The sequence below is a fragment of the Symphalangus syndactylus genome, chromosome 5, assembly GCF_028878055.3.
Source record: "Symphalangus syndactylus isolate Jambi chromosome 5, NHGRI_mSymSyn1-v2.1_pri, whole genome shotgun sequence".
NCBI classification, from domain to species: Eukaryota; Metazoa; Chordata; class Mammalia; order Primates; family Hylobatidae; genus Symphalangus; species Symphalangus syndactylus.
In genome coordinates, this window is record NC_072427.2 from 121,774,532 (window position 1) to 121,792,230 (window position 17,699).

The 17,699-nt window shown below is 37.7% G+C and overlaps 1 protein-coding gene and 1 pseudogene across 7 annotated transcripts in view; both read right to left on the reverse strand.

Annotated features, from left to right (window-relative positions):
• AP4E1 (adaptor related protein complex 4 subunit epsilon 1) overlaps window positions 1-17,699 on the reverse strand; it is a 98,674-nt gene that overhangs the window by 52,545 nt on the left and 28,430 nt on the right. For 6 of the 7 annotated variants that reach the window (XM_063639451.1, XM_063639452.1, XM_063639456.1 and 3 more), the window contains 5 exons: window positions 11,533-11,655; window positions 11,322-11,431; window positions 4,942-5,070; window positions 2,828-2,951; window positions 2,597-2,715 (listed from right to left, as the gene is read on the reverse strand). In XM_063639451.1, the coding sequence (XP_063495521.1) occupies window positions 2,597-2,715; window positions 2,828-2,951; window positions 4,942-5,070; window positions 11,322-11,431; window positions 11,533-11,655 (605 nt within the window). Of the gene's footprint in view, window positions 1-2,596; window positions 2,716-2,827; window positions 2,952-4,930; window positions 5,071-11,321; window positions 11,432-11,532; window positions 11,656-17,699 lie in introns of all 7 variants that reach the window. The other variant, XM_055279112.2, reaches the window with a different exon arrangement.
• On the reverse strand, window positions 5,102-10,388 carry LOC129482767 (DDB1- and CUL4-associated factor 13-like; annotated as a pseudogene).

The window sequence follows — 17,699 nt, forward strand, 5'->3', positions numbered from 1 at the left end:
GATATCCAGAATGTAGGACATTCTACAAGTTAACAGTAGTCATCCAAAACAAACAAAAAAAATCAGTCATAAAAAGCAAAAGAAAGTGGGGTTCACTATAAATTTAAAAAGGGTAAAGAGACATAAGTAAAGGCAATTCGTGATCCTCAACTGGATCTGGGATTGAAAGGAGGAGAATAATAGCCCTAAGAGACATTTTTTGGTACAACTCCATAAATCAGAGTATGGACAATATAGTGGGTGATATTAATGAATTACTGTACACTTCCTTTTTTTTTTTTTTTTGAGATGGAGTTTTGCTCTGTCACCCAGGCTGGAGTGCAGTGGCGTGATCTTGGTTCACTGCAACCTCCGCCTCCCGAGTTCAAGTGATTTTCCTGCCTCAGCCTCCCGAGTAGCTGGGACTACAGGTGCGTGCCACCGTGCCTGGCTAATTTTTTGTATTTTTAGTAGAGATGGGGTGTTACCATGCTAGTCAGGATGGTCTCGATCTCCTGACCTTGTGATCCATCCACCTCAGCCTCCCAAAGTGCTGGGATTACAGGCATGAGCCACCACGCCCGGTGTCTTTACACTTCTTGGGTATAATAAACATTTTATAGTTATGTCATTCATAGAAGATTCATGTTGAGGTTTTAGGGGTGAAGTGTCATAGTGTCTGCAATTCAATTCTAAACAGCTCAGCAAAACAAACTGTATATAGGTAGACCTAGATATACCTATAGATGCAGATACAGTAAAACAAATGTAGTTAAAAATATTTAACTGGGCCGGGTGCAGTGGCTCACACCTGTAATCCCAGCACTTTGGGAGGCTGAGGCGGGTGGATCACCTGAGGTTGAGAGTTCGAGACCAGCCTGGCCAACATGGCAAAACCCCATCTCTGCTAAAAATACAAAAATTAGCCAAGAGTGGTGGCGTGTGCCTGTAATCCCAGCAACTCGGGAGGCCGAGACAGGAGAATCACTTGAACCCAGGAGGCAGAGGTTATAGTAGGCCGAGATCACACTACTACACTCCAGTCTGGGTGACAGAGCAAGACTCTGTCTTAAAAAAAAAAAAATTAACTGAAAAAAATAAATTAAAAGTGTATTTTATAATCTTAGTCTTTTAACTTTTCTGCAGATAAGAAAAATTTTAAGTAAAAATCTGGGGAAAATTTAAGCTAACATGCTAACATTTGGCAATTCTATAAAATATTAAAATGTGCATACCATGTCACTTCTCCAAATCTCCCCTAAAGAAACACTCACCTATATGCACAAGAATGAATACATAAAGGTAATGACCTGTATGCAATTACATGTGATTATATTACACAAAATTGTGACCTCTGTCTTGAAAAAAAACTGATCTCCACTACTGGCTTTGATGAAGCAGGTGGCCCTGTTGGGAGGCCACATGGCAAGAAACTGAAAGCAGCTCTAGCAGCTAAGGACTGCCTACAGTTAACAGTATGCAAGTAAAACCCTCAGTCACAAAAACTCAGCCACAAGAAAATGAATTCTGCCAACAACCACATATGAGCTTGAAAGTGGATTATTTACCAGTCAAGCTTCAGGTGAGACAGCAGCCCTAGCCAGCACCTTGACTGCAACCCTGTGAGACCCTAAGCAGAGAACCCAGATAAGCCATGCCTGGACTCCTGACCCACAGAAACTATGAGATAATGAATTTGTACTGTCTTAAGCCACTAAGTTTGTGGTAACATTGTTATGCAGCATAAAAAAACTAATATAGCACAGATAGCCTATCAATGATAGACTGGATAAAGAAAATGTAGTACATATACACCATGGAATACTATACAGCCATAAAAAAGAAAAAGATCATGTCCTTTGCAGAGACATGGATAAAGCTGGAAGCCATTATTCTTAGCAAACTAATGCAGGAACAGAAAACCAAACACCACATGTTCTCACTTATAAGTGGGAGCTGAACAATGAGAACACAGGACACAGGGAGGGGAACAACACACACCAGGGCCTGTCAGGGAGGGTGGTGGGGGTGGAGAGCTTTAGGAAAAAGAGCTAATGTGTACTAGGCTTAATACCTAGGTGATGTGTTGATAGGTGCAGCAAACCACCATGGCGCACATTTACCTATATAACAAACCTACACATCCTGCACAGGTACCCTAGAACTTAAAAAATAAAATAAAATAAAATAAAAAAGAAGAAGAAAAAAAAGTTAGTAATATAAGTATTCAGCACTGTGCCTGGTACCTCAAAAATGCCTCTTAAAGGTGAACCTCTTTCTATTTGGTTAAAATAATTTACTGGTTATAATTTTTTAAAAAAGAAAACTAATATAGTAGAGACAAATGAGTATTCAAATATTCAAACATGGATGCACATAAAAAACACAACAAAAACATTGTAAACAATGTAAATACCTATCTTTAAAAGACCAGACAAGTGAAATGGCAGAGACAAAAAACAAAGTAAATAGTTAAGTGATAGATGGTGGCCATTTGAAAAACTGACAGCTGAAGGAGTTAGCTGAGTAAAGTGAATGGTTTCTGAAGGAAATATGTTAACATTTGGTTTGTATAAAAAAAGTTACAAAAATTTATGATTTAATGTACTTTGCTCACCCAACTCATAACTTGAAGAAATCTCTGTGGATAGAACACATTTTCCATATCCAGTAAAGTGAGATAAGACTGAACTGCATAGAGTCTTAATTGCTGATCTTCTGTTTCATCATCAAAACCTACAAAGAAATTGATACACCATTTTAATTTCTACAAACTTATCTAAGGACTCTGTAATAAAAACATTTAACTTTAAAATGTTTACTTTACAGAATATAATAGTCTACCAACCTTCCGCTAGTAGTCTCAGAAAGTTATTGGGAATATCAGGATGCATTACATCTCCTCCTACTGAAAACACAGCATTCATTGTCTGAATAAACCATGCATTATCAGGAGCATATGTGTCCACAGTGTTAAGAACAAGTACACTTCCAAACGCTACTTATTAAAATTACCCTTCTATAGCAACCTTTTAAAAAATAACCCCAATTCATCCTAGTATGGCATTTTTACCTTTAACCTGTGCCATAAATTGTTCTGTATCCCAGTTTTATGTAAAATAGGTACTTAGTAGAAGCTTATTTAATAAACTTAATAAACTGAGTTTATGTCACTTTGGCACCACACTTGCACAAAACAGTCATCCAATAAATAAATGTGAAATAACTGAAAGAAACAAACCAGCTAACTAGATGCAAATAAAGGAAAATTATATTCTTCAAAGAAGAATATAATTCACTTCAAAGAAGCTAAATATTGTAGTATGTCTACTTGAACAAATTGTTTAGCATCTTTTCTTTTCTTCCTTTTTTTATTTTTTTGCGACAGAATCTTGCTCTGTCGCCCAGGCTGGAGTGCAGTGGTGCGATCTCGGCTCACTGTGACCTCTGCCTCCTAGGTTCAAGCAATTCTCCTGCCTCAGCCTCCCAAGTAGCTGGGACTACAGGTGCACACAACCAAGCCCGGCTAATTTTTTTTGTATTTTAGTAGAGACAGGGTTTCACTGTGTTGCCCAGGCTGGTCGCGAACTCCTGAGCTCAGGCAATCCTCTGCCTCCGCCTCCCAAAATGCTGTGATAAAAGGTGTTTAGCCTCTTTTCTAATCTGTTCCTCATCAGTTCTAAAGTTCTATCACTCTGCTGGCCAGAGCTACAGCATTGACTAGGACAAAACTACACTTAAGCAATTTCCAATATAATTTCATTAACTGCATTCACTCACTCTTTTTTATATTAAACTTCTTTTTTTTTTTTTTTTTGGAGATGGAGTTTCGCTCTTGCTGCCCAGGCTGGAGTGCAGTAGTGCAATCTCAGCTCACCACAACCTCCGCCTCCCAGGTTCAAGCGATTCTTCTGCCTCAGCCTCCCTAGTAGCTGGGATTACAGGCATGTGCCACCACGCCTGGCTAATTTTGTATTTTTAGTAGAGACGGGGTTTCTCCATGTTGGTCAGGCTGGTCTCAAACTCCCGACCTCAAGTGATCCGCCCGCCTCGGCCTCCCAAAGTGCTGGGATTACAGGCGTGACCCACCGCGCCCGGCCTAAACAGTAACATTTTTTAATGAATGGAATATCCTTATGACCTGTGAAGTTCTTCTGACTTTTAAGAAACAAACATGAAGAAGAATAACATGTTAATAGAGTTCCCAACTACTTGTGACAATTTCCAGCATAAAACAATAAAGGATAAGCTTTAGCATCCTGACCACTCCCACACACCCTCCACTTTCCCCAAAAAGCAAGAACTTTTACTCAGAAAAGAAATCAAGATAGAAGGCCGGGCACGGTGGCTCAAGCCTGTAATCCCAACACTTTGGGAGGCCGAGGCAGGCGGATCACGAGGTCAGGAGATCGAGACCATCCTGGCTAACATGGTGAAACCCTGTCTCTACTAAAAATACAAAAAATTAGCCGGGCGTGTTGGCGGGCGCCTGTGGTCCCAGCTACTCGGGAGGCTGAGGCAGGAGAATGGCGTGAACCCAGGAGGCGGAGCTTGCAGTGAGCCGAGATCGCGCCACTGCACTCCAGCCTGGGGGACAGAGCAAGACTCCGTCTCAAAAAAAAAAAAAAAAAAAGAAATCAAGATAGAAGTTAGAAGTAGAGACGAAGCAGGACTGAAAGAGGAATAAAGAGGATAAAGGTTCCTCTATCTTCCTGCTCAACATACGGACTACATGAATAAAAGAAACCAGTAAAAAAAAAAAAAAAAAAAAGCCATCTCCTAAGAGGTCTACACAAATCCCTTTTTCTGACAAGAGAGGCTTGAAAATCAGGAATAAAAAGTATTGCTAGGTCTCTGAACTCAACTTGCAAGTGACCATATCTATATCAATCATCTTAAAGTCACTGTGTAACTAACTATTTTAAGACCCATGGTCCAAATAAAAGGATATTTCTCAGCCAGCTCTGCTATTTTGCCAACCAAATTGACGATGACATACTCTTCTTTGCTCTGATGTAAATATTCAAGCATTTTCTGGACAATAACTGTTATATTCTGTGCATTAGTAATTCTGTAAAGAAGTTCCAGAGTCTATTTAAAGAAAAGAAATTAAAAACAATATTATAAAACTATGCATAACACCAATGAGTACAGTAACATAAAGGTTGACCATACAGTTGATTCTTCTACTTTTATGGAGATCTACTGGGTAGTCAGTTAACAGGTAAGAAATGCAAATTTTAATGAAAAGCTTAAGAAAGGTAAAACTATTGTCAAAAAATGAATTATGGTCAATTCCAATGTCTATAAGCTTTCTACTGAGATAATCACAATCTGACATCTCTACATGACAGAACACTTAGAGACTAAAAAGTTAAAATACAATAGATATGTATTTTCTAAAAACATAACAGCCCTTAAATATACATTACCTACAGCTATGAGTGTATATATATGCAAGTGAATGTATGTGTGTGTAAGTCTAGTCTTGGAAACTATTTCCCCACGCTACAGAAGACAGCAGACTATTTCCCAAACAACAGAAGACACCACTTGAGTGGGTTAGGTAATTGAAGGCAAACAGGTTTTGTTTGGATGGACAAAGACTGGTGGCTCAAATGCCTCAAAGCCTAGCAACGCCTAGGTTCAAAATCTCAGTCATCAAGGAAGAACTGTTTTACAGCTACTTTTTTTTTTTTTTTTTTAAGACAGGGTCTTGCTCTGTCACCCAGGCTGGAGTGCAGTGGTGCAATCTCAGCTCAATGCAACGTCCACCTCCTGTGCTCAAGCAATCCTCCCACCTCAGCTTTCCAAACAGGTGGGACTACAGGCACGTGCCACCATGCCCAGCTAATTTTTTGGTATTTTATAGAGATGGGGTTCGACTATGTTGCCCAGGCTGGTCTTGAACTCCTGGGCTCAAGTGATCCTCCCACCTTGGCCTCCCAAAGTGTTGGGATTACAGGCATGAGCCACTGTGACTGGCCTGTAGCTACTTTCTTTCCTTTTTTTTTTTTTTTTCTTGAGATGGAGTCTCGCTCTGTAGCCCAGGCTAGAGTGCAGTGGCATGATCTCAGCTTGCCACCAAGCCTGGCTAATTTTTGTATTTTTAGTAGAGATGGGGTTTCATCATGTTGGGCACGCTGGTCTCGAACTCCTGACCTCAGGTGATCCACCCGCCTCGGCCTCCCAAAGTGCTGGGATTACAGGTGTGAGCCACAGCACCCGGCTGCTACAGCTACTTTCTAAGTGCTGAGGAATATACCTCTTGCTGCTTCAAATAAAATGAAGGAAGACCAATACCAGAGTAAGCTCCCATTTGCATGGCTTTCCACAGCTCTAGATTAAGGTTTTAAAAATATAAGTCTCAGAAATCAATATGAGAAATACTGAGAAAGCATCATTTATTGGTGTTTTAGGATCAGCAATATTAGCTGCAAGATAATTTCCACATATTTGTCAAACTTGCTCAATATATTTAGGGTTCTAATTTTTCAATACTTACAGCCAGGACTTCAAGCACAAAGGATAACATATTTTGAAAGATTTTTTTTTTCAACGCTGAAAGGAAGTTTTATTATCTTAACTTGACCCAAATTATAATATTATTTATAAAAGTTATATAAATGCAGGCTGATTGTTTTTTAAGAGTCAAAAAGCCAAATATAAGTAAAGCACTAGAAATACATTGTTATAAAAAGTTGACATTCTTCTAAATGTTATGTGGAATCATAGGAAGAAACATCATTGTAATCATTATTCAAAGGAATGTTAAAGATAACATAAGAGATGTTTGGTCTTAAATGTCAATTTGAATGTGCAGTGTCTACAATAATAGATCAGAGAGAAAATAAGTATATCTGTAATTAAAACAGGAAAAAATGAGTTAGTTGCAAATACTGTATTCTTCAATAAAAGAACACAGATTAAGGATAAAACAGTTAGATAGTCTTTATCAACTAGGCCACCTTTAAGGATCATTTTTCAGGGTAGCTAAAAGGAGCAACAATAAAGCTCTACACATGTAACTAAAATGTACGTAATTAATCTAGTCCCAGCACTTTTATTTGTAGAGTTCTCAAATCAAAAGTAACAAATAATTATACATCAGAATTGTTAGGAATACCAATTATTTTACAACTGCCCCTATGTGTTTCTTCTTCTCTGACACAATTGGCACAGATCCAGGCTTGCTGTGTTTAATACGATTCACTTCCTTTCTTCGACAAGCTTCTTTCATGATGCGCTGTTCCTGAATCTGGCTGTAGATAGATTTTGGTAGCTGTCAATGACAAGCTATACATTTTATATGAGGATGATGCTGAAATTTCTCCTTCAATTTCTAGTTATAATCCTCGGCTTTTTCTCGTGATGTAAGCACACCAAATTTTTCAGAAGCATTAGCTTTCCACAGGCAAATGTTCATTTCATCAGATCCACACATAATATACTTGTTGTCGAAGTCCATTTTACACAGATAACATGTTGCATTCTCTTTGTGTGATATATCTCCCTGCTTCGATTTTTGTCTATAGGAAAGATTCAAACAGCTTTATCGAAACTAGCAGACAGAAACTCTTCCCCAGTGGGAGGGTAATCCACGTCAAGCACTGCAGATACATGATCCACATGGAACATTACAGGAGTGTCCAGTGCACACATATCAAAAATATGTAAGTTATAATCTTCATTTGCTGACGTAAAAATGAAAGCTTCCATAGGGTTCCAACAGATTGTATTTGTTCTCATATCTAAGATAACCTTTTTCAAAGGAGTAGCTTGCCTCATGTCGTACAGTACTATATTCCTGTCAGACGCAAAACTTCCCAAGAGAAATGTCTCAATTGGGTTAAATTTAACACTACTTACACTGTCAAATCCCCAGGTCATTGAACATATAGGATTAGTTCTTTGTTCATCCCAAATGTCTACTTGCTGTCCACATGTGGCAAAAACAGCTTCTTTCCAGTGATGATCAACCCCAGTATACACTGTCTTTCCTAATGCTGTATGTAATGGCTCTTCCTCATCTCCATAGCCTGGCCCATCCATTTTCCATTGTTTCACAGTTTTGTCACCACCAACAGTGAAAAATGATGTCCCACAAAAGTGAGTACATATTCCTTACACAAAGCCTTCCTGTGCTTGTATTATAGGGATACATTTCTGTTGAGTCAGGTTCCAAATTCTAACCTCTCCATCACATGCCCGAGAAAGGACAGCAGCCAGGTTCTTTGGATGCTTTGCCAAGCAACTTACTCCATCTTGGTGACCATCCAGCAAAGCAAGAAATGGTTTTGCAAATACTCATTCCATTTTAGTAGCATTTAAAGCTCTTACATATTCTCATGGGACCTCAAAAGGATGTAAGGTAGGATCATAGTTTCTTGGAACTCTCTGTAAGTCCAACTTGGTTTCACGGACATAACTGTCCGTATTCTGGCTCAGTATCTTCATCCTCATCTTGGTTGCTCTTCTGGCCGGACTCCACAAGCTCTTCGCTATGAGTTCTGTCCACTGCCCGATTTTTTTTAACTGTTTTAGTTAATGTGTAATGCCACTTAAATCTAAAAATACATAGGCCACCCCATCAATAGCTTTCAATTCATGGAGCTGCTTCAGACATGCTCCCTGTGGACTCCAAATCATGTTATATAGTTTTAGATAACATACATCAAATTTATTTCCTACTCTAAGACCATGAAATATGGCATTTCCAGAACTGAATGGGGTATAGTGTTACAAACTGTATTGCCAGAGGTCTTTTCTGTTCAGATTTGGTAGCTCCTTTTCACCTTCTCTCCTCCTGTATATGAGAGAGGTAATAAAACCCGGTAAAAGGGAATCCTACCCCAAGCTACAGATTAACAAACATCCAAGGACCAAAGTTCTTGCCATATCATTTGATAGAGGTTAGAAGTGACAATAGCATTGAGGAGATGGTACTTTAGTGCCTTCTTTGGGCACCAAGGATATTCAGTATCTCCTCAAAGAATTCAGATCACTTTTCTCACTGCAGGTAAGGGACCAAACAGATCAACCTTCATAATTTTAAAAGTCACCTATTTTCCCTTTGACTCTCATTTTTAAGTGAAAGGATAATTATTAAATACAATAATATTATAAACCCCCTATCTGTGGTTTTGCTTCCCATGGCTTCAGTTACCCACAGTCAAACCGAGTCCAAAAAATATTAAATGGAAAATTCCAGAAATCAATAATTCGTAAGTTTTAAATTGCATGTCTTTCTGAGTAGCATAATAAAATCTTGCACCATCCTACTCCATCTGGGACATGAATCATCCCTTTGTACCCACACTGTATATGCTACCAGCCCATTAGTCATAAAGTAGCCATCTTGGTTATCAGATTGAAAATACATAAATATATATATGGTTCAATACCATCTGTGGTTTCAGGCATTCACTCGGGGTATTAGAACATATTTCCATAAATAAGTGGGGACTACCATATAGCAATAAGAAAAAACTGTACCTAAGTCAACTTTGTTCAACTTAGTACTCAACTATACAAAGGAAATGCATACTCTGTATCTGTTAAAGTAGAAGGGCTGTATAATTATTTGTTACTGTCTCTTGGAGCCTTCTTATTTTTCTAGGATGTCTACACACAGAAATTAGTACATCCGCAAACTGCCCAGATCCAAGGCATGTAACAATTTTCAGACTACTAAAAATATGAAATAAATAAATATATATGAAGGCAAATTTTTTTTAAATGTTTCAAAAATGCCTTTTAAAATTTAAAATTTGTAATCGTCAAAAATTATAGTTGTTTAATGTAATAGTGTTCTCTCAATAAACTCTCCTATTCTTAGCCCATTGCTTTTAAGATATTTAGATGTTTAGTAGATTCTCTTTTTTTAAGAATGTAATCATGTCCTTTGCAGCAACATGGATGCAGCTGGAAGCCATTATCCTAAGTGAATTAATGCAAAAACAGAAAATCAAATATCACTTGTTCTCACTTATAAGTGGGAGCTAAACAATGGGTACACGTGGACATAACGATGAAACAACAGACACTGGGGACTCCAAAAGCAGGCAGGGAGGGCAGGAGGGGAAAGGAATGAGTTGAAAAATTACCTACACAGTACTATGTTCACTATTTGGGTGATGGGTTCAACAGATGCCCGAATCTCAGCATTACACAAAATGTCCATGTAATAAACCCGCACATGTATCCTCTGAATCTAAATTTTAAAAATTCTTTTTAAATCTTTGCTATTTTTATAAATAGAATTTTTTACTTTTAACTAGGTCCCATATATCATTTTAAATGAAGATATTGAATGATTTCTTCCATAAGAATTAAAAGAAATATTTATATAGACACCAAGTAGACATTGAAGCAAATTTACAAAAAGAAAAAGTTGGAATGAAGTTAAGTATATTATTATTATGTGACATATATAATTATATATATATATAATATGTAATATACATAAGTAATATTATACTTAAGTCACATATAGTATATGCTATGTATATGTTATATATAATATACAGACATATATGATGATGATATTATTGAGCCTTTCCTTCCAAGAAGTTCAAATCATTTTATGAATATCTTCATTAATTCTTTCAATACTTCTATTTGGTAGGAAATTAATTTTATAGATATAAAAGAGAATAATGAGAAATCATTAATTAACATCAACTGCATCTTAAATTGTACAGTAACAGGAAATTGTACTAATAGGAAGACCTGGGACAGAATTCAGGTCTCCTATTGGTACGATGCTCAGATCGAAATTATATTAATGAACCCACACAGATGACTGAACCTAATTCCTTCAACTCGTAATTTAAAGACGTTCCTGTGGACACTGACGTACTTTTTAGAAAAGTTACTTAAACTTTAGTAAAAATAAATAAGCCAGGCATAGTGGCTCACACCTGTAATCCCAGCACTTTGGGAGGCCGAGGCAGGCAGATCACTTGAGGTCAGGATTTCAGGATCGGCCTGGCCAATATGGTGAAACCCCATTTCTACTAAAAACACAAAAATTAGCCATGCGTGGTGGCACACACCTATAATCCCAGCTACTCAGGAGGCTGAGGCACGAGAATCACTTGAACCCGGGAGGTGGAGGTTGCAGTGGGCTGAGATCATGCAACTGCACCACAGCCTGGGTGACAGAGTGAGATTCTGTCTCAAAATAGAAAACAAAAAAAAAAATTAAATACATCCAAAAGTTAAAATACACACACAAGCAAACATACACACTGCCCACCACTTTAATCTCTCTACAGAATGCCAACAAAATTTTTAAAAATTTTAACACTTCACATATACTATTCAAAATACCAGTTTACCTCTCTTTTAATAATGGGATCAGGATGATCTAAACATTCAATTATTGTCATCTGGTGTTGAAGAGCCAGAGTAGGATCCTGTTGGATAACATAGGTAAGAGCCTTCAGTCCTAGGAACAAAGACACATTATACAAAGTGAATTGAAACAAATACACAGCAAATTTCAAAAGCTATCTCTGTAATTTCTGTCAAAAGAACCAATCATCTTACCTAAATATTTTAGATTTATTTTAGGTGACAGAACAAATTTTCCAATGCACTTGGCAGCCTTCTCAAGTAATTCCGATTTAGGATAAATAGAATAGACTGTATGCACACATTCAAACAAAATAGCTAGAAAAATAAAAATAAAAATGGCAGGTATCATGGTAAGGTATCACAAAAGAATGTATTTGTGTAGAACTTGTAATAAAACTAGTTGGAAAGTCCATTTTAGTCAGAAATCTTATTTATGGACTTTTCACAGAAACAAACACTACTATTTTCAGGCTTACCCAGTTACTAGGATTAGGTTACCACAATACAATGTTTAAGAAATTTTATTTACTGGTAATAATTATGCATTTATTAATGGAACAAGTATTTACTGAACAGCTCCTATGTGCCAGACATGGTTTCAGTACTATGAATATAGCAGTGAACAAAACAGATGGGAAAAAAACACCCTGCCCTCAAGGAGCTCACATTCTAACGGAAACATCAATAACATATTCATTATTCCTATATAAAAAGATATTTCCCACACTCTTTTAATGCTTTAAAATGGTTTATTCTCAAATAGTTTTGACCACTTACATGCCAAAATTGTGTATGTAGTTTATTTCAACATAATCATTTTATAGGATGATCCAGTATTTATTTCAAAGATACAATCCCTACTCATAAATCTTCAAACTATTCTTTAAAATAACCTCAAAGCATATAAAATAATCTACTGGACATCTTGATAGCATTGAAATTTTATTTTCTGATACAGTCGAAAGTCTCATCACTATGACAGATGATCAAAGTGAATGATCAAAATGGACACTAAAGGTTTTTTTAAATTATTTGAAAAAGCATGAGTCAAGCAGTTGGAGCTTTGCCATGGTAAAGAAAAATCACTGAAAGGACATTAAGTCTTATATGTTCTATGGAATCACAGCATCAGAGTGTGACACAGTGAAGGTACAGAATCAACACTTAAAAACTGTTCTAGTACAAGCTGAAGTATATCAAGCATCCTGATACAATCACTTCTTCTCTATTTCCAAAAGCTTAAAACATAACCGGGCATTCTCTTTATGTACAAAATATATTCTGAATATTCAGCTAGCTATGTTTTACACTATGTTGCCTATCAATTGATGCACAAATAAATTTTGTGGAAAAAACTTCTATAAACCTCTGCCTTTTTCTCAAATTTACATGGAAAGAAAAGACAAAAAAAAAATTTAAAACCTCTTCCATAACAGAGACAGAAAAAAAAAGAAATCAGAAATATTAATTTTTCTTTAAGAAAGGAACTGACTGAGATCGAGACCACGGTGAAACCCTGTCTCTACTAAAAATACGAAAAAAAAATTAGCCAGGTGTGGTGGCGGGCACCCGTAGTCCCAGCTACTCGGGAAGCTAAGGCAGAATGGCGTGAACCCGGGAGGCGGAGCTTGCAGTGAGCCGAGATTGTGCCACTGCGCTCCAGCCTGGGTGACAGAGCGAGACTCCGTCTCAAAAAAAAAAAAAAAAAAAAGAAAGGAACTGACTTTAAACGAAAACTACAGAGTAACTTAGCTGAACCTAAAGAGACTTTGTATATTCAGATGCTATGCTATAAAATATCTTTACTCTGTGCTGTGAAAAAAGTTGGCTTTATGATTCATGAACTAGACAAACTGAACAAAGAGGACCTTAGTCAATCGACTAATAAGATAAGGCAGGAATGGAGAAACTGCCACTAAATCCAGCCTTCAGCCTATTTTTAAATTGCCAATAAATCCAGCCTTCAGCCTATTTTTATAGGCCTGTGAACTAAAGAATGATTTTTACATTTTTAAAAGGCTGTAAAAAAACAAAACAAAAAACAAAGGAGAATATGCAACAGAAACCTCCATGACCTGCGAAGCCTAAAATATTTACTATCCGGCCCTCTTTTCAGAAAAAGTTTGCTGAACTGTGAACTACCATGATAGTCCTAAGATTTCAAATGATGATATTCCATTTTCCATCATAACTGACACATTTTTCATTACAGCTTCCTACCATTAAGAACTCTCTTGCTATTAAATTGTTTTACTGACAAAAGCCTGCCATTACCCATCCAAAATGTAAACGTTTATATTTAGATGCTCATAATGTTTCTGGGATGCCAATATGGGAAAAAAATAACAGTTCAAAAACTGCACTAATTTTTAGTCTCCTTAGGCATAATTGAGATGAAAATGAATTTAATGGATTTTTAAATTATTTTCTCACCTAGAGCTAAGTCATTTTATTCTCCAACTCTACAAATATCTGAGTATAAGTTCATAACTGAAAAAGCAGCCTCTCTGCTGTCTCCTCTCTGTGGTGGTGAAGTAAAATACAACTGAGAATTTCTTTTTTTTTTTTTTTTTGAGATGCAGTCTGCAACCTCCACCCCCCAGGTTCAAGTGATTCTCCTGCCTTGGCCTCCCAAGTAGCTGGCAGTACAAGCGTGCACCACCATGTCCAGCTAATTTTTGTATTTTTAGTAGAGACAAGGTTTCACCATGTTGGCCAGGCTGGTTTTGAACTCCTGACCTCAAGTGATCTGCCCAACTCAGCCTCCCAAAGTGCTCGGATTACAGGCATGAGCCACCGCACCCGGTCACAACTGAGGGTTTCTAAACTTAAAAATACAACATGGAACTTGGTTACTCTTCAGTACTCTTGGTTACTCTCTTAGTACTAATTAAAATACTACAAAGTATATATTACTAAATTAAAAATTAATAATGTTCTACCATTCATGACACTGCAGTTTCATCATAGATATTTGGGGTTGGATTATGTATGCTCAAACAAAATGTGAAGTTCTTCTGACACCTTATCCCTCAGAATGGAGTTTACTCTCACTTTAATTAAGTTAAATAAGTATCTACTGGCATTATTCTGGCAGGAGAGAGGGGGTACCACCCAATGGGAATGGAATCCAGGCTCTCTACTCTGTCTCCTTTGATACCTGGGGATGGAGAGGCTCCTGATTATTGTTGGAGGGAGTATCAACTGATTCTACCCTGCCTAGGAGAGAGAGGGGTACCTCATTACTGCTTCCTTTGTGGCCTCCAGTGACACTGTGAGGGAGTGGTCTCATTATCGCTGATCAGGAGTGGAAGTTCTGACTGTCCACCAGGATTTCTCTAACACCCATGCCTCCGAACCCTGGCCACAAAGAGGGGAGAAGTACCTCATTACTCCCTACTCCCAGATGGGAAAAATCCAGACTTCCCAAGTCACCTCCACTGACTGTGTAAGGAAGGGGCCTTCCTTATCACCTGGCATCAATGAAATTCCAGCTGCCTCTTGGGCTTCTGTCACCACTCCAGTGGGGAGTCAGGGAGGGTGTGTTGGGGCACCTCATTATACCTGGTGATGATGGAAATCTTGGCTTTTTCCTCAGCCTTTGCTGGAGGGGATGGGTCCACAGTTTTTTCCTGTGCTTGGATGGAATAGAGGGGTTATCGTCTAAGTTTTCTACCCTGCTAGTTTCCCTCTTCTTCTTGGTCCTTTGGTGAGAGAGGGCAGGCTTTTCTGGGGGTGTTTTTGTCTGTGTCTGTTGGCATTTCCAGACTGCTGGCTCTTCAGTACCCAGTCTGGGGTACCCGAGGCAAAAAGAATACCCAGGGTATGCACCACTGTGTCTGTTTCTTTCCTTGTGTCCTGAGGTCTCTAACCAGCCTGACTTGTTCTCCACCCTCCTGAGTCTTATGTTTCCTACACATAGTATCCAAGGGTTTTAGGTGTAGTGAGAAAAAAAATGGAAAAGTACTTCTATCTACTTACTTTTGATGGCTTCTGTCCCTTGTACTCCATTTTATATAATTCTCTCAATTTACTAATTTACTAAAAATGACATTCTCATGTTATCAGTACCCTATCCTAAAACCTTCCATACCTCCGGATTTACAAATCCAAACTCATTTGGCTGTTGTGAGAGGTCCTCCACAATACCGCCTTTCCACTGCTCCCCATCATAAATTATCCTTTCAGACTGGTGAGACATTGACTCTGAAACTGTTTTTAAATAGCCCCATGCCTACACCTTCTTTTCATGTTCCCTCCACCTAAAAGCCCCTTCAACCTCCCTTCTGCCTATCTAAATCTTATCTACCTTTCAGGGTCATATCACATCAATAAATCCCTATCTGTGCCCTCAGGCCCTTAATGATCTCTACTTCCTCGGAACTCCTACAATACTTATTTCCCTGAACCATCCCTTCACATTCTGCCTTATAACTGGTATTAAGCTTTCATGAACAAGTTATCTTTCCACTATATTGTAAATTTCTTAAAGACAAAGGTCACATATTATACTTCTTCATATCCTATACACCACTTTATACAATGCCTGGCACATAGCAGATATTCAATAAATGTCTTTAATGTAATTTATTTCTCGATTAGACACTAAATTCTAATAATAGAGCTTCCATAAAAATATAATATAGAAAGTACTAATACTGAAACCCACTTAGATAACTGATAAATAACTTTTTCTTCCTTTAATTCAATTAAAGCATATTACTCATTAACACAGTACCAGCTACTGAGATATGCTGGTTAATAAGAGAGACACAGTCCCTGCCCTTATGAAGCTTACAATTAAAATTAACATTCTTAAGCAGTAAAATACCTATATCAGGATTGCTAGCAAATACTCTACCACTGATATAATCAATATAAGTTATAAGCTCTATCAATACAGATATAGAGAAAAGCATAACAATGAAAAGCTAAACAAAGGAAATGAAACAACAGGAACAAGAGCCTGCAAAGAAACAAACTGTTGGTGTTGCTTCAAGCAATCTTTTTTTTTTTTTTTGAGACGGAGTCTTGCTATGTAGCAAAGGCTAGAGTGCAGTGGCACAATCTCGGCTCACTGTAACCTCTGCCTCCCAGGTCCCGGTTCAAGCAATTCTCCTGCCTCAGCCTCCCGAGTAGCTGGGATTACAGGAACGTGCCACCATGCCCAGCTAATATTTGTATTTTTAGTAGAGACGGGGTTTCACCATATTGGCCAGGCTGGTCTTGAACTCCTGACCTTGTGATCCGCCCACCTCGGCCTCCCAAAGTGCTGGGATTACAGGCGTGAGCCACCATGCCTGGCCAAGCAATCTTAATAAAAGGGTCATTCTGGAAAATATTAAAAAATATTTCCTCAGGTATACAGTATTCTCCAAATCAAAAGGAACGGGTAACAGTGGTTATCCCCAGGAAAAGGGAACTGGGTGGTGGGTGATAAGGGTGGAAAGGACACTTACTGTTCATTGTATACCCTTTTGTACCTTTTGAATTTTGACCCATGTGCATATATTACCTATTCAAAAAAATAAAAAAATTAAAGCTGAAATGTCAATTATTAAAATAAAAAAAAAACTTTCTGCAAGGGAAAAAAAAAGCAGATTTTTAACTGAATTTTAAGCAGAATTTCCCGAAAGACTTTCAAACCCTTATCCTGGACACTGGCTATATTGCAAACAAAAAAGTTTAACTTACTTTAACTTACTGGAAAAATTCTGACACTTTTCTAGATCTTCTCAGAAAATCACCTGCTTCAATAAGGGTCATCCACATCTGTGACCCCTTATTCTCACTGCATAGCAGGAACCTATATAATATCAACTGTTTATTACACTATATACTCATAAGGACAAGGCCTATGTCTACCTTATTCTTCCCTTTACCTTCCACACTTAGCATGGAGAGATACATAAGTCGATCAACTCTTTCCTCAATCCACACCTAGTTTAAAACACAATCAAGTTTTTGTTTCACAGGCACTCTATAAATGCTGGCTGAACAAATTAATAAAGCATCCTTATTACCTTAATTACCATTCATACATGCAAAACATAAATCTATCCTTCAAAGTTTACCACCCCAATTCACTACCATGTGCATTATTTTTCTTGTATTAGTCTCATACACACAATCCTTTTTCTTTATTTGGACTGCATCTTTGTCAAGCACTTTTTATTTCAGTTAAACTAGTTCAATTTCTGTCCTCTGGTCTAACCTATGCTTCTACAACCATTGTTCTTAAAGGTCCACAGGTTATCCTTATCTCAAAGAAAAAGTAATGCTCTTCATTTCCTACTTCATGATATTTTACCAGATTAAGAAATGACTTCTCATTTGAGTTACATCTCTCAGTGCCTCTT